This window comes from Simochromis diagramma, unplaced genomic scaffold (assembly GCF_900408965.1).
Source record: "Simochromis diagramma unplaced genomic scaffold, fSimDia1.1 OVJJ01000531.1, whole genome shotgun sequence".
NCBI lineage: Eukaryota > Metazoa > Chordata > Actinopteri > Cichliformes > Cichlidae > Simochromis > Simochromis diagramma.
The window spans coordinates 1,446,041-1,467,493 of record NW_024387353.1 but is presented as its reverse complement, the minus strand read 5'-3'; the positions used below and the strand labels follow the sequence as shown (position 1 = coordinate 1,467,493).

The window sequence follows — 21,453 nt, the reverse complement described above, 5'->3', positions numbered from 1 at the left end:
TACTGGCTGTGGTCGATCCATTAGTAATGTTTTTGCTGTTTTAGCCCACATTTAGAAACAAGCTAAAATAGCGCACTTAACCCTACTTTGCAAAGTAGGGTTAAGTGTTAAGTTTGGTTTCCTACGTCCTGTCAGCACGTAAGATTTAGGAAGTTGCACAAGCTCTGCTCTTATTTTCATACTGCTCTATTTTCCTCAAGGTTGTATTTGAGAAATGTAGTGCTGCATGACTTGAAGGCATTTTATGACTTTTTGAAGGAAGACATTTTGTGGAAAGTAAGCTCATCCTGGAAAATTAAAAACACATTGAGCAAACTAGAGACAGTTTTTGAGAGTAATGAATTAATTAGGTCAGGGTTGTGGACTAGTGGATGAACAATGCCACCGAGGTCCTCAGCAGTACAAAGTGTGTGTGTGTGTGTGTGTTTTTGCGTGACAGAGAGACGGGGCAGTGATGACCTCCTCCAGCTGTCTGTGGCTAATGAGAAGCTGTCAGCACCAAGAGGACAGGACACACACACGCTAATAGTTACACAAAGAAACACACCTTATATTTGCGCACGCACTGTAAGGCAGTCGCATAAACACACACGGTGACTCAGTCACAGGCCTGAAAACAGTCTGTGTGCCTCAGTGTCTTTATCCCATCCTGCATTTTAGAGAAGACGGAATAAGCCAGGTGTCAGGTGGTGCCAATTAGGCAGCAACCAATGGCTTGGCTTGACTCTTTTTTTTTTCTTTTAAGTGATACAGCTGCCTCTTTCTGAACAGCTAACACTTTAATGTCCCTCCCATAATATTATCTGATTGGTTACATTCTGTAGATGGCCTATGAATACTGCTCTCTGTATTTATGAAAGACATAGCCACTGTAACATTCAGCACTGATGCACAAAGGCATGATTTTTTTAAGCCCACAAACGAATTCTTTTCAAAGTTGGTGTCTACAAATGAAGCAATTCAGTTGTCATGGATCGCTTTGTTGCAGATGGTTGATTGGTAACAGGAATTCCAGGCTCTGCTAACCTTTTAATGTATTCATATGTCATTCAGTGGTATAATATAATTGTTGTGGCTGGCTAACAAATAACAAAAATAAATCAGAATTAAACTTAAATGTTTTGTAATTTTTTACCTGAGTCACCTTAAATACTAACTTGTGTCCAATGTCAGTGCTGCTGCTTTTGCCACTGTTAGTCTTTGTTAGCTGCTGCTAGCCTGTGGTAGCTGCTCTTTATCCAATCTTACTAAAACTTTTGTTGAAGTGTAAATAATATCATCAGACTTTGGCAATTAGTGGATGAATTCTCATATGTGTGAATTTAATCGAGTTGTTTATCGGGTGGAATGTTCCTTTTTTGTGGGGGGAATTGGAGAGGAAAGAGAGAAAAACAAGCTCTACTATAGGTGGTCTGAAAAAACAGACTCATTAGAAACTTATCAATCACAACTTATTAGATGATGAGCCTCAAGTTTTTGTCAGTCCTGCCCCTCCTTGTCACAGCTGTTTGTTTTTTTTTCAACCATGATGGCAATCATGGAAATGTGCAACTCGAGGATTCAAGACGGGCCTTCAGAAACCAGTGGACATGCCCATCTTCTATATACAGTTTATGGGATGGAGTTTTTAAGATTTTTGTTTTTCTTATTATATATATATATATATATATATACAAATCTGAAAAAAATGATCCCAACTGCAATGACACATTTGGTCTCCAGTTGCTCTGCTGATATCTGTCCTATTAGGTTCTCTAATTATGGTCAACAAAAAATAAACAAATAAATAAGTGTCTGTCTTGTCTCGCTCGTCATACTGGCAGTGGTGTATGTGAAGCCTCCAGAGCTCCACCTACTGTAGGGCCTACGCCAAACAGCTCTCTGACCTTGACACACACCGTGAGATACTGCAGGTGGGTACAGCACAACTAACACCACAATTTTACAATATTTTTTGACATGTCTGCTGTTTTCGGGTCTTAGACTTTTCGTTCCTATCTTAGCCGGTAATACCCCATGTGCTCCTTCTCTTTTAGTTCAGTAATACATTTTTAAAAATTAGGAATCCTCACACAGTTTTTGATTTACATCATTTTATTTACATTTTCAGATCCGTGTGTCTGTGTGTGTGTCTGCTTGTATCAAATATCTAGTACATAGTTTCCACACACACACACACACACACTGAGTTACCGTTTTGTTTCCTCTTTCATCTGCTAAACCTCATGTAGAAATTAACCACAGTTACACACACACACACACACAGAGGCAGGTTGGACCCCAGGGTTCAGTTTGGGAGGAAACTCCCTTTCTAATTTTCCTCATAAAGGCCCTAATGAAGACTAATGATGGAGCAAGGTGTGTGTGTGTGTGTGTGTGTGTGTGTGTGTGTGTGTGTGTGTGTGTGTGTGTGTGTGTGTGTGTGTGTGTGTGTGTGTGTGTGTGTGTGTGTGTCTTAACAGCCTGGCTGCTCTGTCTGGGAATGTCTCTGTTCGCTCTCTTTTCCTTCCATCTCTCCATCATTTGAGTCGCCCTTTATTTCCCTTTGATGTATTTCCTTCTGCCTTTTACATTTTTCAGGTGGGCTGGAACATATAATTCAGGACTGATTAACCCGAACATTATTGTTAGTACTGGATTTGACTTATTGTTTTCTGTATACAGACACATACAGCACTGTGCAAAAGGCCCGAGGCTCCTTTCAGCTTTTTCACTCCCTTTCAGTCCAAGTTCTTGTAAGTGATCATTTTAAGAGGGATGTGCTTTTGTTTGTTAAAGCAGACTTTCAAGCTTTCATTCAAGATTAAAAAAGTCACCTAACTCACAGGCAAAGAACTGATTTTATATTGTATCTTTAGGCAAAAAAACAGATAATTTGTTCCCATTTCTGTATTTGAATCTATGAAAAAGGTCAAAAATAACACAGTTTGACAGACATAAAATAGTATTTTTGCACCAACAAAGTGATTCCCAAAGAACTGTTAACTGGAAACTTGCAGAAGAGAAAGAGGAAGTGACAGGCCTAAAAGAAAAATATCTACAGCATATACATGGTATCTAAACATCATGTCTGTAAGACAGAGAGAAAGAAATCCAGCAAAGAGCTGACACACGACCTGGGAGATGCATCAGGACCTTCAGTGGATCCATCTACTGACCACTGAAGCCAGAAATGCTCTCAGTGGAAGGGACAAAAGGCTGAGGTCTGATTACACAAGAGCTGGCCTAAAGATCAGTGACAACAGGTCTGGTAGAGTTATTAATACAAATTTGGAATTCTTGGTTGAAATCATCATGAATATGTCCAGAGGAGGTCAGGAGAGGTGCAAGCGTGAGTGTCTACAGCCATGAGTGAAACACGGTGGAGGCTGTGTCATGGTTTGTGCTGCATTTCAGTCAATGCTGTTGGAGATCTTATCAAATCTGATGGAAACACGCCGTCTGTCGTGGTCTTCCTGTGTCTGCCATGCTCCTCTATCTGCGTCTGTGACCCCGCCCTTTTGTATTTCAGACTCGGCGTACTTTCGTGCTTCTGTCTTTCTTGCTAATGCACCTGAAAACTGTTTGCACTCATTTTGTGACCGTTTTATTTTTTCTGTAAGACTGGGCTGCATATGTACAGAATAATTATGTAACTTTTTTTTTTGTATGAAACTCTGCTGTAGCTTTTATGCAACGTGATGAAATTTATTTCAGATATGTTAGAATAGTTGAAAAAATGTTCCTGTAGACTTGGTTTCAGTTAAAAATGCTTGATTGTGTTTAGTGTGTGTATTTACAGTTTAGCCATGATGTGGTTTTTTTAAATGCACCACACAGTTTGCACTTTGACAGCATTTCTGCCAGCTGGAGCTATACTAGCCTGTTTGGAATAAAACAGACGACTTGAGTCATTAGACTGAGCATCAGTGATGTTTTCAGGTTGATTTCTCCTTCAGGAAAATCAATAATTAACCTTTTTATGATGGGCCACTATCTTTTTCTTACCCATAATCCACCACTCTCTCTCTCCATCGTCTTGTTTTCCATCATCTTTTCACCTCCCTACACTCTCCGTCCATAATTTCATCTGCCTTTCTTTTACTGCTTCCTCCCCTCATTCTCTCAATCTTCCTTAATTTTCTCCCACGTCAACTCCCAGGTTCTTCAGTCTCTGTTTCCCCCGGCTGTCACCTTTTCATCCTTCCTTGTTGACTCCTTCGCTTTCCATCCATCCTTCTTCATCTCTGGCTGTTTTTCCTCACCGTCCATCGCTCTGTGTTTCTGCCTCCATTAGGAGGAAATGGAAAAAGTGACATCAGCTATTTGGTAAACGGAGAGAGATGGAGGGTGAGAGAAAGAGACAGAAGATGAAACAAAGGACAGAAGGGGCAGAAAAATGGAAAGCAAAGGTCAGAAGAGTGACAGTGGGAATGATTGTAAAAGAGAAAAGGAAAACAGAGAAGGAAAGAAAACAGAGGCAGGAATGAGAGGAGAATAAGAGACAAGCACAGGAAGAGAGCGAGAGAGATCCATTAAAGAGAGAGTGAGTGAGAGAGGGGAAAGCTTCACCTCATTAACCCCGTAATGCAGAGTAAATATACAGTCTAAATGGAACATAGACGACGTGTGTGTGTTTACTGTCAGCCCTCTGCGCTTGTGTGTGTGTGTGTATGGCCACAAAATACATTACCAGAATACCAAAGTGCCAATCTGTATTTGTATTATGTGGTTATCTGTGTGTGAGTATGTGAATATCTTCTGAAATACCAGAGTGTTTGTGTGAAAATGCCTCCTTATCCCGGATAGTTGTTCTTCTGTCCTCTGGAATCAGATGTCACCCAGGAGCTTTATCCTTGCATGTTTATGGCAAAAACCTTAATCATTATTAATCACAGATTTACTGAACTGTTTGAAGAGTTTCATCTTACATAGATTTCTTTGTTTTATATTTAAAGTTCAAATTTCAAATTAATAGAAGAGGTGGAAGGAGTAGGAGTAGGAGGAGTAATGGTCCTCACAGGAAGTGATTTCCTTGTCATTTATCCCTTTGTTGGTCCCTAGTGGACATTCCGGTTTCCAGTTGCCTAAGTGCCAATCTATATTTACCACCCTGTAACATGTCAATCAGTGTTATCCTTCACTGTCATTGGTATTCATGTCAGTCGTTCACTTAAAAGTTGATAAAAGGTTAACTCAAAACCTGCCCACCTCGCGTTGCCCGTGGTTATTATGTCTGTCATCGCTCTTAGAATGTCTTTGACGTCCTATGGTCTCTGCTCGTCTGGCTTCAAATCGAATAATGTGTGGATGCCCAGAACAGTGGGTGTTTTAGATGGTAAAGAGAAGGCCACAAGGCAAAGAGTCATAGCATAACTAACCAACACCTCAGTCGTGTGACCCCAGAAGCAGATCGGATGAGAGACGCTCAGACATCTGAAGACCAAAGCCAGCCTGTTCTCATGGCAAAACATGAAATGCTAATGAAACAGTAACCTATTTGCTCGTGAGCAAAACTCTTCCTGTTAGTCCTGACAATCTGCAGCACATAGTATGGTCTGGAGGCTTTTAAGAGGCAAAGCAGCACCATAGCAATGACAATAACCATGCTTGGTTTGTGGAAACTCTTGTATTTTCACCACTGACAAACAAACAAATGGTTCACACCTGCATTCTTTTTAATGGTGAGCAGGGGGTGATGGCTGTGGATGCATAAAGACTTCTTGTCCTGTAGAAGTCTATGGAAAAAATAGCCCACTGCCCTACAGCTATAAACACAGAATCTCAATAAAAAATTAAGTCCATTTTTAAAATTTTGATTACTTAAATTTGAGGAGGAGTATTCAGGGTGTGCTCGCTGGCTGAGGACTTGTAATTAACAAGATGTAAATGACAACTTGTTAATTACACGTTAATTAACTTGTTAGTGAAACTTCATGTCCTATGTCTGACTTTAATACCATCTGTGATGATTTTTTCCCAAATCTAACAGAGTATCATCATCAGTGGTGTGAAATCATCAGTGACACAAACAAACGGAAAGATTCAAGACAGACCCAAACAGGCAACCTTCAAAGATTTCTTCATTTTCAAATGGGCTAAAGCTGACGTAAACAGTGAGTGAGTGTAAAAATACTCCTCTGAAAAGGCCGGGTGTGCTTGCTTTATAACAAGATAAAATGTTGTGGTGAAAATGAATACAAAAAGCAAAAAGTTGGATCATAATGATCAAATCTGTAATCAAGAATTGTATCTGTCGTTGGGCATTTCTGGCTCAACTCTTTCTCTCTCCTTGTCCTCAGACATTCACTTTTAATTATAAAACAAAACTTAGAAAGTTTCTCAACTTAATTTTGGTGAGTAAAATGGTATTATATCAGTCTGTTACACTGTTCAACTACTGGAACTTCTTCTTGTCTAAAAAAACTAACATTGCAGTCACTAAAAAACTGCGACTGAAGCTTCAAAGAAAACATTGTGTGAGGTGTGTAGCTATCTACATGATTTATCCACACTCTAGGACAGAGTTCATTTTCTCAAGGGCCTACATTAGAAACATGGTGTGGCCCTCCACAACAGTCCCATGTGGACTGTTGTGGAGGGCCACACAAACAACATAAGGAGATCAAATTAATATTAAGTAGAATTTAGTTGAGCTTACTAGTGCGGCCCAGTTTCTCATGTGCGCCCTCATGGGAAAATTAATTACTCACCTCTGTCCTGGAGTGCATAATAATGACCTACACAGCCGTTGTGACCTCACCCACTATTTTCTCCATGGGTGCCTAGGATGAAATCGTAATTGTTTTCATCTGAATTTAACTCCTAGTAATCAGACATGCTTGACGCAATGCCTTGCTGTTCGTTCATTACATCCAATTTAAAAATACTCAAGCCACCAGAAATACACTGAGCACAATTGCTTTGCGTAGTTTTTTTCCCCATGTCTGTAAAAAACATAGTGATAGAGCATTAAATTCTGTAAACGCAAGGATAACTCAATACAAGAAAGTGTGGTATCACAGTTCGTAGGACTTTACGGTTCAAAACTCTGCAGAGTGTTTAAATCGTATTAGCTTATGATGCCGTTCACATAAAGTCAACAACGTACATGAACTCGTGATGTAAAACACCAGGAGACAGCAGTCATTATAATACTGTATATTTGCAGTCAGCTCAAACCCAGAGAACAGTGACAGACTGAGAGATCATCAGGAGAAAAACATAATAAAACAAAATCAAGAAAACGCTGAATGTCATTTCTATCTACACTTAATATCCCTTTAAGCCCACCCACCCTGGCCCAGCCCTCCCTCGTTCCTCCCGTACACTTTTCAAATAGTAATTCAACAAATAAACAAAACACGCAGTGGAATAAACAAAACTTCAACACAGTCTGCACTCTTAGTAGGTCAGAAAATCAGGAAGTGAACGCTTTCCGGTGTTTGATGTTGCAGGAGAGCGTCTTCACCTGCGGTATGTTCGATCACTGAAAAGTTCTCAAATCCAACAGAAAAGGAGCAAAACTGAATGAGTTATAGAAAGTTCATAAACCTTTTTTTTTCAGGGCAGTTAAAAATAATAATAACAATAACAACAACAATAATAATAAAATAAACTCCCCATCTTTAGTTTGACAAACAACAGAAACTGTACTAACACTTCCTGGTAACAGGAACGGGCATCAAAATGTGAAAAGGTCAAATGTAGAGGAAGAGAATTCGACATACTTTTAGGATAGTATGTGTCTAAAAATCACTCCATTGCAATAAAAAAACAGTTTTTGTTTTTTTGCATTTTGTTTTGTTTTTTGTTTTTTTTTTGTTTTGTTTTTTAAACTCTTGCATTGTTTCAGAAACTGATTCCATAGGTTGTTTTAAGGGTGATAGAAAATACTTCATACATTGAAAAGCTGCATCCAACATTTTCAGAGTAATGCCTCCTTTACAGAGAGAGGGAGAGAGAAGACGTCGAAGAGGTAGAGGGGAAAAAAAACACGTATCAAAGAGAGGAATCGGGCAGTGGGAATATACAGAAGGATGGGAGGGGTTTAATAAAAAGGATTTAAAAAAAATAAGAGGTAGAAATGAAATGAAGAGGTGGTAGGGAGTTCATAAGAGGGGGAAGAAAAGGGAGAGTTCAAGTTAAGGAGTGTATGGAGGTTAAAATAAGCCGAACAACAACACAAAAGTTTTCCCATGCATTCTTTTCAGTCCCTGTACGGAAAATAAAAATTAATGAAACACAAGACAGAAATAGCCTCCCAAGTTGTTTTCCTCTTTTCATCTTCAGTTTTTTCCTTCCTGATATTTTATACATGCCTCCTTTTTATTCATTTATTTATTTATTTGTGTGTTTTTTGTTTCTCTTGTCCAGCGACACACTCAGAGAGCGAGAGTTGAAACTCTTTAGCTCCTGCAAATCATCAACAGCCTTGGAATTTTTTCTTTTAACTGATTTTTCTAAATTATGTCCAGCCATGTTGATTCTCATCTGTCCGAATTTGAGAGTATGTTGACGTCATCCAGCCCAGTCACATCTTGCTGCCTCTTTTTTTTTTTTTTTTTTTCAAATCCTTGGGAATGACTTTCAGTTTTCAGTTTCGGAAACAAATGAGGAACAAGTTCTGCTGCAAGGACAGATAAAGAGGAATGAATGGAGTGAAGTTTGTCTAAAAAGAAGAAGGAGAAAGAGAAGGTAGAGAGACAGGCCCCAAAGTACGTCCAGATAGGGAGTTTGTCTCTTAGTAGTCCCATTTTTATCATAGCAACGTCAAAAAAAGGTCGCTTTGCAGCAAAGATAGAGTCCCGCCTGGGGAGGTCATATCTGTGGTGATCCAGGCTGCCGTGGAAGTGGGCTGGTGGAGTTCTTCTGTGCAGGGCCGGGATTCTGGAGGCGGAGTCTCCCTCTAGAACATCATGGGAGTCTTCAGAAACGGCCGCGATTCTAGGCAAAAACATAAACACGTCATTTAAAAAAGAAAAAGAAAAAAAAGGTAGCATACATGCAGCTAGCATAGCACTCAAAGATTCCTGAATCAACAATTACAATTCATGGGTGCAATGGACTGGCGACCTGCCCAGGGTGTAACCCATGTGTCGTCCTTTGATTGCTGGGAAAGTCTCCAGGCCTGCCACAACCAAAATGTTTGGGAAAATGCTAGAACAGCAAATATCTTGGTAAAAGTATAAAACTGAGTGTGTGTGTGTATGTGTGGGGGGGATCCTTTGGCACAAAGTCAGAAAACTCTCAGCTTCTATCATATTTGACTGGTGATTCCAGCAATCCCTATATCCCAGTGATAATAAATTTAGATACTGCCTTAAAATAACTGAAGAACTTGTTTCTTTGGTAAAACAAACCATTGATAAAGTTATGGAAGTGATTGTATCAAACTAGGCAACTATTTTATTTTTTAATTATTTTCATTATCTTCAGTATCTTGTAACCCAGCCACAAGCCAGTGATGGTGCTGATCCCTAACCCAGATAAAAGGGGAAGGCTGCATCACAAAGGGGATCTGGCATAAAACATATGCAAAACCAAACATGCAGATCATAAAGAAGAAGCTCTATGTGCATCTTGTGTCTGTTTCCTTAGTAATGTTTCAGTCGTAGGTCAGCAGACTGCAAAAAGCCCAGGTTATACATTTAGATGGTGGAACAATAATTTGTTTGCCAGACCTTTAAAATGACATTAATGGAATAATTTAATGAGAAAAAAAACAGCTTCACACACAACTGGCAAAATATTAACCCCTTAACATCTACCAGGCCAAACACTTATGGATAACGTTGGAGATAAGTTGCTCTTTAAGGTCAAAGTTATTTTCCAAAACTTGTTTTGGAAAATAACGAGTTCTTCTTCTTGACTAGAGTTCTTCTGCTATGAAATTTCCATTTAAGTCTGCCAAATGGGGAAAAAAATCCTTATAAAGGGGTAGATGTGAAGCTAAGGCCACTGTTACACAGGGCTAGGGACCAGTCTGTGACCTCCTGGAAACCACCAGTCATTGGGGGGAAATGTGTATCCCCTGACACCAACCACCCACGTGAATGAAAGTTTCGATTTTTTTTGTTCACCAGTTGCTGAAGTCTGTGAGGATTCTTGGCTGTTATGGCATCACTTAGGGGACTGTGTGACTTGGACTTAACCCATTTCCTAACTCTAAATGCATTGCTACAGAGCAGATGAATGCTAAAACGTTAGCCAGTTTTAAATTGTAATGATGTTTTTTTACCTTCTTAATGCAATACCTTGAGCTAGTTTGTCTGACCGTCAAATGTGCCAATGGAGTGATTTTACATACTGCAAATCCGCCCATCCAGCTACTGCAAAACTGCTCAAGGAGCTGAACATTCTTTATTGAGCAACAGGTAAGCTGTACAGTGTGTATATGATGCACTATGATCATGGTTCAAACATGGTTCTAGTAGATGCACCCATGGTATCAGTTTAAAAATCTTTCTCGAGTCATCATTTTCACAAGATTTTGAGAAAACTTGAGCTTGACTTGAACTCAAGGTCAATGAGGTTTGAACTCTTCTGTGATTTTCAGTACATGCATCTATGCTATTAATTTGAAAATCCTCATTCTTGAGTTAGTGTGTTCACAATCTTGGTGATGCCAGCAGGGTGATGACAATAACAAAGACTGAACACTATAATTAACTAAAGGGAGGAGAGTCTAAGAACTGCTGACAATAAAGCTGGGAATCAACCTCAGTATGTAAATCATCAGCAGGTAAAAATGGGGAGCTGGTATGGCCAAAAACTTGTTTTTGTTGTTTTTATTTCCAGATTGAGAAATTGGCTAATATTAAGCTTGGGAACGACTGCACTAACCTAAAACAGAAATCCAGAAGGTGGTGACACATTATCCCTGCTTCTTTCCTACCTCCGCTGTCATATTTATACTCCCTGAAGGCTAACTCAGTAAACATTTTCCTCCAAAAATTGGCCATATGAATTAAAATTTCCACTTGTAGCAACTAAAATTGAGCTAAAGTGTCTTTAAGCGCATTAAAAATGCAGAATTTAAAGTCTAATGAGACGTTTGCACAGGAACTTCACCCTTTCTTTATGATCATTAAAGCAGGAAGTATTTTTTCTTCACTTGTTCTCCCTTTATGCCGTTTACGACAGAAATCTCGTCTCTCCAATTTTGCCAGGGTCGACTCTCCCTCCTCTCTTTTTTCTCTCCCTCTCATTTCACCTCCGTCGTTCTCCTTCCGCTCCCCGTAGTGCTGTTGCTGCACCCACCCACACAGGAGCACGTGCGCACACTAAAACCCCGAACACACGCATGCATACAACAGGAACACACACACGTGTGCAAACCTTCCTCTCCCTGCGGTGTCATTGTTTTCTGCGAACGTTGCAAAGTGTTTACATTTCTGCATAACAGCAACCATAAACCTGCCCTCCCTCCTCTTTCCACCCTGCACTTCTCTTTCTCCTGCCCTCTACTACCTTACTACTTTTTTTAAGCTCTTAGTCATCTTCCTGCCCTCTCGTTTTGTCCTCTGCTCATGATTCTTTGTTATTTGGATATGAAACAGACCCACGGTCTCTGTGTTGGACTTAAAAAAAAGAAACTTTCTTAAATTTTCTCTTTCATCTCGCGCTCGCCCCTCGTTTCCTCCTTCATATTCCCTGCCTTCCCTCCTTTTCATCCCTCTCATCTCCTGCCCTTCCCTATTTTTATCACTCCACAATCCACTCAAACCCCCTCCTCTCCTCCTCTTTCATCCCTCTATTCTACATGCATCCCCTCCTCCTCCTCACCTCCCCTCTGCTCCCTCCTGTCCTCTATCTGTTACTCTCATATTATTTTTATCCCGCCCCATTCTTCTCTCTGTCCTCTCCTGTCCTTTCTTTTTCTCCTTTAGGCAGCAGGTTTGGCCCGGTGCTTAAAAATTGTCCTGCAACTTAAAGAGTGGAGAGCTGCGCTGATCCCCTCCGACAGTGCTGTCCTTAAAACTCGAACCTGTAACTTCTTCCAGTTAAAATATCAAAAACTTTCACATCAGCTTGCTTTTCTATGGCTGCGCTCATTTTTCCACTGTCCACTGGAACTAATCTGTTTTATTTTTGACCTGTTATTTATTCTTTGTTTGGTGGAAATTTTGAAAATGTCAATTCCAGGCTCCCACAGTTCCAGGAAATCTCTATAAATGTCTTGTTTTGTGCATCTAGCGGTCCAAAAGACATAAAACAGACAAAGCAGCAGAGCCTCATGTTTGAGCAGCTGCACCCAGAGCGTAATTTGAGATTTTGCCTGAATATTGAACTTATGTGTAAAGATTCTGCATAAGGAAGTGCAAAATTATTGGCCCTGCAGGCGAATTCATCCCAAACGAGCCCGGATTCGCCTTGCATTTGTGGCCCACAAGGGCAAAAGCAGGCATTTGTTTTTTATGTACGGTATCATTGAAGTAAAGGGCTTTTTTGAAAGTATAACAGTGTTTGGTAAATTCGATGTCCATCCATCCATACATCGATCCAGTTTCTGACACTTATCTGGGTCTGGGTCCAGAACAAGCCCAGACCACACTCGCCCCAGCCACCTTCTCCTGCTCATGTGGGGAAACACACGAGCATCTCTGCACCAGCTGAGAAACAGGTCTACCCTCCTCCCAGTAGGACATTCCTGAAACACTACTTTATGTTTTGGTCACACACACACACCAAACTGACAACCACCCTAAAATGTGTATTTTTGGAGGTTGCTGGTAGTCACTATATGAAATTGGTTGCAAAGAAGTAAACTGTGTTGCACAACCTCTTTGTGATTGCCTTTGGCTTCAAACTAAAAGTTGTGCGTTATTCGATGCAACAGTCTCCATTCTATTACCCATTTTTCCCAGTTTTGCTCCCACTCAGCGAGTGTTTGCAGACGTGATCTATCGAAGCGACAATCTGCTTCCAACCAAAGCAATCTTAAGGAGACTTTTGGTAAGCACTCCCTTGGTGACCGATTTTATCTATCAACACTCAGCAAATGCCAACATCCTCAGAGGTTGTCAGGGGGTTGCCAACCAGTCTCTAGGCCTGCGTGACTGAGACCTTAGGTAGCACTTTACTCACTGTTCATTTGTTTAGATTACAGACCACTTAAGAATGTAAATAATGTAAGAGTATATACATTCACAATAGCAAATGTAAGTTCAAAGTAATACGTGATGTATTACTGTTTGACTGAACTGTGTGTGTGTTTAGGAAGAGCACAAGAGGCCCACGGTCAGGAAAATCAGTCCATGTTCCAGGGATATTTGTGGGTCAAATTATACTACATTGTGGACATGGAGTTGGAGACCCAACGGCCAGGCACTCATTCCTGGTAGATTACTTTGAAGTCCACGGCACAGGTCTGTTTGCAGAGTCACGAAAAAACAGTTAGGACGTCCGCACAGACCCTCAAGCTCATTGTCTGATGATCAAATTTACATTTAGTTATTATTAATAAAATTAACGCAGCTTAAGTCTTTCCCCCATAAAGTATAAGATGTGTATTTAATGCCACATGATGATCCTCCCTGTACCCTTAATGACAAGTTGCGACACCTCGCTATATTTAAATAAAGGCCTACATTGTGTGTCCCTGAGCATATATCTATAGATGCAGTTTTTGGTCCATAATTCATAAAGACATATGTATGGATTAAATTTAACCTTTAATTGAAATTGACTCTCTTCCTCACAGTCTTGGTACTTTTCTTTTGGTGGAAGGCCAGAAATTCTTCAAGTAAAGAATCCTCCAAAGTGCAGTCAACACAGCTGTAGCATGTGGATGCTCAGAAGAAAGCAAACCGCCAAACATTTATTGATAATCTGATAATATGCAAACATTTTAAAACATCAATATTACAGTATGTTGTTGCAACACTGTGTGTATGTATTTTGAGTTTTAGACTGTTGGGTGGAACCAAATGAAACCTTAGGCCGACACATCATGCTGGGCAAAAATGCTTTCCAATATTTTCCTCGAGGAAAGAAAAAACAAATAATCAACAAAAATACATCTGTAATAAAAGTAATTGTTACTTGAAGCCCTTAATGAATTGTCTAGTACTTAATCATTCTTACAAAATAGCACCAAATGTGTCCATCGCATTTTTCCCAAAGCCCAAATCAACAAATCACTTGTTTTGTTCACGAAACGCCCAAATATTCAGTTCAGTGTCAAAGAAGACAAAAGAAAACCAGGAAGATGTGAATTACTGGCTGTTTCTGCTCCAAACATTCATTTACAGACTAAGAATAACTCGCTTTTTAGCACTCGTTTTTCCTTTTTCTTCTCTGATGTTTTGTTACTGATTTCTTTTCTTCAAATTATTATCTGCTAAAATAAAATAAATAACAAAACATGAAGTAGCTGAGTCTTTGTGAGTCTGAGTCTTGCCTTTTTGTAACTGCTTCGGTACATTTCCCTCTCACCTCTATCTGTCACTATAAAATACACCTCCAGCCCACGTGCACGTGTGTGTGTGTGTGTGTGCGTGTGTGTGTGTGTGTGTGTGTGTGTGTGTGTGTGTGTGTGTGTGTTTGCTGTCGTAGTTAAAAATGACGCTGACCTGCCTTGTTAAAAGTCTATCAGCAGGGTGGAGAAAATGTCACCAGGTCTCGGAACAAGGTCACATTTTTCAACTCCGTCCCAAGGAACCTGCTTAGTCTTCCTCCACCTTCTCCACTCCTCCTCCTCCTCCTGCTGCCCTCCTTTCCCACCTCTTCCTCTACTGCACCCCACTTTTCCTCTCCGGTTTGTTCATCTTTTTTAATCCTCACTGTTTCATTTCTTCTCTAACCCTTCCTCTGCTCCCCCTTCACGTGTCCGGGGCTCCATATAAAAACGATGTCCATATACGCACGGGCACCCTCTCATCCTGCTCTTTTCACCTAACATCTGGTATCCTTTGATTTTTCCCTCTTCTTTTTCCATACATTTACTCTTATCCTGTCTTCCTTTGCTTTCTTCCCCTCCCTCCATCAACCTTTTCTCCCTGCTTCATTTTACTGCTTTTAACTCATCATCCTCTTCCTTTCTTCTACTTACCTTTCCCTATCCTTTCTTTTCATTCATTCTGACATCATTTTCCTCTTCTCTTTCTCCATCTCAGTCAAACCTTTCTCCTTTTTCTCCATCCTCCATCTTATTTGTCCCTTCTCTTGTTTGTTTTCACTCCACACCCCTTTTCCCTCTCAAATCCTTCCCTTTTCGCATCTCTCTTTTTCCCAAATCTCCCTTTCTCTCCCATTTCTCTTCCTACTTTTGGCCATGTTTCTTTTCTATATTCCTTCAGTTTTCCCCTTTCCCCATCTCAATCATTTAACTTCCTCCTTCAGAGCCTCCCACCCCACAACCTCTAAATCTTCTCCACTTTCTTCGCCCTCTCCCCCTTTCTAACTTCCTTTTCTCTGTCTTAATTTCCCTCAATTCTTTTTTTTTTTTTTTACATGGCCAATTAGCCTGGTCAGCTTTTAACAACCAAATGAAACGGATCTCACTTCCTTTCTTTTTAACCCTCTCTCGCTTTCCCTCCCTTGCTTATCGTTTTTCCCTCCCTTCGTTCTCTCTCTTTTTGATTGTAATGCGATGTCTTTCTTTGTATTCAGCACTTTTCTTCCTCACTCGTTAATTAAGAGTGTGGAAGGTGAGAGAGGCAGGGGAGAGGTGTGTGTGTGTTTGTGTGTGTAAGTAAACCACCATAGGTGCAAAATGCTTTTATGGCAGGAGGGATGAGTGTGTATTTGTCTATGTGTGTGTGTGCAAAGGGGTCCTACTGGGCCAATCAACATTAATGAAATCAGGTGGGTCTGTGTGTGTGTGTGTGTGTGTGTGTTTGTCGGAGTGCTTGGCTTGCAGAAGAGAGGGGATCTAAAAGGGGTCTAAAGAGGAGTGAGAGCTAATTAGAGTTCCCTGTCTCACAAGAGTGTGGATCAAACACACACAGAAATGCACAACTACAGGTACAGAGCACACACACACACACGGTGTGCGCCTGTAGATATTCATTTATACACACGCAGAGTTTCAAGTGAAGGTTTTCAATGTCAGGGAGGACTGAGCACAGCTGGTGGAAAGAGGACAACACATGCATACTAACACAGGCGCACACACCGGCGCTGTACTTGTGAGGACCCTCATTGGCATAATGCACTTCCAAACCAATAACTCGGACTTGGACCTTTCCTCCACTTCAGCTCAACTTTTCAACCTCCTCCACCTGAAAACAGTCAGACTCCAGCGCCGCTTCCTTCAGGTTATGTTCATCTGCGGCCGGAGGTTAAAGTGGGCCGGACCCATCCGCAGAGGTGCACCTTTGATTAATAAGTAAATAAGTCTGTTTGGCAGTTTCATAAATAATAAAGTAAAGCAAGTTCATTTTTCATGTGCTACAGCCTGCCGTTCTTTCCACCCGAGGCCACGGAGATGCTCAACAAATCAGAAACTAATGTCACCCCACAGTCCCACCCCGCAACCAACACACGTCCTTTTAACAGTCGGCACTAGTTTTATCCATTTTCATCTGTGTGTGCCAAAGATATCACCAATTTACTATCGCCTATTTAATCCCAACAGTAGCCATGCTCTTATTTTGAAAGAGCCTAGACTTAACAACCTAGCTCCAGGCCTTCCTGTCTTGTGTTTTTCCTTAAGGTCATCTGATCAGGTCGCCGTTATAGTCTCTCATCCTGGACCACAGCTGGAGATGGTGGTGGTACTTATTCTGCTTTGCAGCGTTAGTGAGCGACACTCAGGAGCACCATCAGTCCAAGAAGGTGGACTTTGTGGAGGTGGTGGTACTATGTATTTTTCTTTACATTTTGGGTGTGGCTGCTTGCATGTCTTACCGCCACCACCTCAGCGTCAACGGCTGTTACACACCAAGCGCATTGTGAAAAAAACAAGAACATTAAATTCTGAACTTTTCGGATCCGAAGTTGTTCAAAAGTGTTAGTTTTTGTTAAAAATTCATCCTCAAAAATGTACACAAATAAAAAAATGAAATCGACATCAAGCATTAATGAGATGGTCCTGATGGTTCTAAACAAGAAAATTAAGAAACTGAGATTCTGGGTTCATCCAGTTCTCAGGAGAAGGCAGCAGCAGGGAGAATGTGATGGCTTGATCCAGCAGTTGAAGCTTTCGTACATATTTCAGGATGTCAGTGGAGCACTTTGAGCTCAGAGTTGGGACCACATTTCAGGAGGCAGAGAGCGATTTTAGAGGTATAATCAGTACTGTTGCACGTTTTGAGCTACCAGCACACCTGTTGCCTAATGCAGTGTTCTGATTGGCCATATCTGTTTATTCTGAATTTGTCCGGTGACATCACGTGGTTCGTGTGATTAACAGGTGAGTCTAAAACATTTTTAGCTTGCCTAATTGTTATGCGCCTGATGTGCAGAGGCCCTAATTCAATGGGAAAAAAATCTAATCTACTCAACAAACATCACCAAACAAATGCGTGTCCATCTGTTCTGCTACACAGCGGCACTGTAGCTGTATTTACAGAGAGTTCACAACATTACTGGATGTAAACTTTACTTTTAAAGATGGAGAGAGCTGCCAGAAGGACAGGGCAGCAGAGGATGTCATGGTGCTTTTAAGGATAAAGTCTGCTCATCAACTTAAAATAACAAAGTGGAAGAAATTTAAATCCCACACGAGTATTGACATTTATTTATCAGTTACATTAATCACAGGCTATACAGGCTATATAATGTGTTGTTAAAGTTCCATTTTGGCTCTTTTACATTGAAAAATATCTTTTAAATGAACAATTTTTTGTTATTTAAAGGTTCGTTGAGAGTATTAATAATTTTTAATAAGTACTTGTAGTAAAATTTGAGGTAATGGATTGGTTAGGTTAGATCATGATGGCATTTGCTTATTCATTTTAAGCCGGAAAGCAGCCATGAAACTACGACAGTCCAGTGACAGTATGACAGTTATGGAAGCTTGTTTCTTGTTTGCATAGATAAGCTGAAAATTTAGGTTATTATCTCAAAATTTAGAGTGAGGAAGTTAAAACTTTGAGATAATAACCTGAAATTTTGACTTGTGGATGGGTAATTTTTTTCTTACAGTGGTACAAACAAGCTTTCCCACCATACAACACAGAACGGAGCTGGCTAAATCCACAAAGTGTAGTAACCCCCAGAGCGACAGCAGTAGCACTGGTCAGAAAACAGGCATGTCACTTTTTCCTAAACTGCCAAATCCCACTTTAACTATAGCGGCAACCTTCGGTCCTTCTTTGCCGCTTCTGCAGAACGTAAAGTTTCTGACTCGTGCTCTTGTTAAGTCTCTTGGATGCCTCCCGGTAGCAAAAAACGAGGCGAAGGAAAAAAGGGGCAAAACATTTATTTTCCTTACAAATCGAAAGGTACCTGCCTCTGGTGGAAGCTCCGTTTATATTCCCTTTGTGTTACAACAAAAAATAACATTAAAACGGCGACGGTCAGAAAACTGTTGCTCCACGTCCTGCTTGGTTACCTAACCTTTTACCCACACCCCTCCGCATGCGGGCCAAATACACACCCCCTTTACGACATCCACCAACACTTTACAACAACAACAACAGACTAACAAAGCAGGATTAATTTATGGAGCACAGCATATTACATTATAACCTAAAATGATCAAGATTATAATAAAAACTTAAAGATCATGACAAATACTTAAATATGGCATGATGTAACTGAGTAAAATATTGGCCTGGACTTGGCTCCAACATTAACCTTCTATTTGACTAAACTGTCGTCTCACTTTCAGGCAGCTTGAACTGAAGTTGTCAGGAGGAGTGCAGAGCTTGCGACTCTTTCATTTGAGCCCAGGCTGTAGTTAAACGCAGGTCACAAAATCAGTTTTGCTTGAGTTAGACACGACTGTGGTTTTAGTGAAATATAAATAAACTCACTCTGGAATTTGTCTTTAAACCAGACTTGGATCTTTTCTTTAACCAAGTGCTGCTGGCATCTAAAAATAACCCGGCATATGTTTAGTCTCTGCAACTCTCAAAATATGCTGATTAACTTTACTACAATCCTTTTAAAATGTGTTTGCTGTGAGTAATAACAAAGAATTTTCTAAATGACTAAGCTTTTAAGAAAGTCTGCACTCTATTAAAATGTCTTCCACTGAACAGCTCACTACTTTTGAAGAAATAAATAAAAACTCAAATAAATGCAAATTTTGACTTAAAGATTGAGCTTTCTCTTTGCTTCACTTTGCAAAATCTTTGTTAAATAATATCCTTTGTCTTTGAAAATTGAAACAATTTCCAAAAGATCGTCAAGGATGTTTCTAATGTTGTTGCTCTGTTTCCTCTTACTTTCTGTATTTACCCCAACTCCCCGAGTAAGCTCTTTGTGATGGTGGGGAGAAAGAAGTCCCCAATGACAGGAAGAGCCATGTGGAAGAACCAGGCCCAGCCAGAAGCTACCTTCTGCTATGACAGGCTTTTTAATAAGCATGTCCCTATTTTCTTAATTGTTCAATTGTTTAGTTTGATTTTAAAATAATCCAAAAATATTGTTTATCTTTTTCTAAAACTTTATACATTTCTTAAAAACCTTAAACTGGTCCAGACAAAGATGGAAGTACAAGAAGATGTGCACACAAATACACTTAGTACACTCACCAGTTACTTTGTCAGGTACACCCAGAGCCCTTAAGTAAGTCAGAGTTGTGTCAGCTGGGGTTCAGAATTCAGGGTTGTCACATGGGTCATGTACGGGTGCATAGAAGGCAGTTGAAACACTGCATATAAAACCTCTGTGCTATTATATCTTTATCGCGCACCTAGCATATTTTGATAACTTTCAGAACTACTGCAAGGCTCCAGGATCTGCCATTGCTGTAAAAAAACAAAAACAAAACTCCACTGGAATGAACGGAGATGACGTAACTCTTCCATTTAATGGCTCTGGATACACCTGGTCAGTTGCTTGCTAATGCAGAACTCTAATCAGCCAATCGCATACCAGGTATGCAGACATAGTCAAGATGACCTGCTGAAAGCCTGCAAGTTCTCAGCCATTAAGGTCAGGGTAGGCTTTAGAACTTTAAAATAAAGTTAAGGTGAAGAAGTTTTTAAATAGAGTGGGAGATTCACATCATGGCTGACAAATCTGCAGCAGCTGTGTGATGCTGTCATGTCAATGGACCAAAATCTCTGAGCAATGTTTCCAGAACCTTGTCAAATGTGCGCCATGAAGAATGAAGGCAGTTCTGAAGGTACAAGGAGCTCCAGCCTGCTAGTAGAAGTGGCTGGCAAGTATAATTTTCAGTGTTTGTTGCTCAGTTGGTTTCCCAACAGTGTTTATGCAGACTAACGGGCCAATAAGAACTTTCAAACTGGCCCAAAAACCAAACAAGTAGCCTTGATACAAAGTCGCTTTTGCCAAGTAGCTCAGTCACTCCGTTCTTCTTGTTGTTGGTATCTCAATGACATGTTCTTTTAGTCTTTTTATAGAAAAACGTGTTTCTACAGGACAGTTAAAAAAAAAGCAGGATTAGTTCCCATGAATATTATTTACTGTCAAATCTAAGACACGCTGGAATTCCAGCACGGAGAGCTTAAAGCCCTGTGACACGCAGCTGTCACACACTTAAACGTAAGCTCTGTGAAATATTTACAGTCGTCGTCACCTGCGTGTCTGTTGAGGTGCACATCAAAGGGAGGCCACTGCGCCTGCTTAACGTCTCCACTGATCTCAAATGGGCCCCAACACACACATGTGGCTGCCATGTGTGTATCTGTTAACGTATGGCACTTTGCGTCATGTTGTTTGCGCGCGTGTGTATCGGCGTGACTGTGTCTGAATGAGCACGCGCTTGTGTGTGCGTGTGGATACCTTGTACAGCGCCGTTGTCTTGCTGGTTCCCATTAACTTCAGGTTTGTCCTCGGCTACAGCAGCGTCTGGTTTGTAACACAAAGACAAGACAGAGTCTCAGTGGGTCGGCCAATAAAAAACAAACAGCACCTTGTAACTGCGTGCAGGTGAAAGACAAACCGGATCCACAGAGGGTCCAGCCCCAGACAGTGTTTTTTTCTTTTCTTTTTTCTTCGTGAGAATTACATCGGTGGGCGTTGCTATGCTTCTTTTCTCCTTATTAATGATAAACAGACATAGTCACTGCCATCGGCCTGCACAGGAGCACCAACCTGAAGCAAACGTGGAGCTGCTTCTACGAGACGTAGTGCTGCAAACTGTGCTGGCGTTGTTTTTCTGCAGCGGTGCCACGCAGACAGATTAACTGCACGTTTACTGCTGCTGGTGATTATTCCGAATTTTATGGAAGGACGACAGAAAAACAGCAGCAGCCTGTAACTCTGCTTTTAAAGCTGCTTGTTAGGGTAAACAAGAGGCTGAAGGGGGGAAATCATTCATCTAACAGGCAAACATTTAAGCAGTTTCAAACGCAGGCAGTTCGAGCTAAAGCGACAAAGGGAAGAATTTAA

General features: G+C 40.6%; 1 protein-coding gene across 2 annotated transcripts in view; it reads right to left on the bottom strand.

The window, feature by feature from the left end:
- Positions 1–7,124: 7,124 nt before the first annotated feature.
- The window catches only part of LOC120718532 (dachshund homolog 2-like), a 111,383-nt gene continuing 97,054 nt past the window's right edge, over positions 7,125–21,453 (bottom strand). The window contains exons 11-12 of one of the 2 annotated variants that reach the window (XM_040007059.1): positions 20,845–20,910; positions 7,125–8,925 (exon numbers count right to left, since the gene is read on the bottom strand). In XM_040007059.1, the coding sequence (XP_039862993.1) occupies positions 8,888–8,925; positions 20,845–20,910 (104 nt within the window). In that variant the 3' untranslated portion in view covers positions 7,125–8,887. Of the gene's footprint in view, positions 8,926–11,766; positions 20,911–21,453 lie in introns of those variants that run through there. The other variant, XM_040007058.1, reaches the window with a different exon arrangement.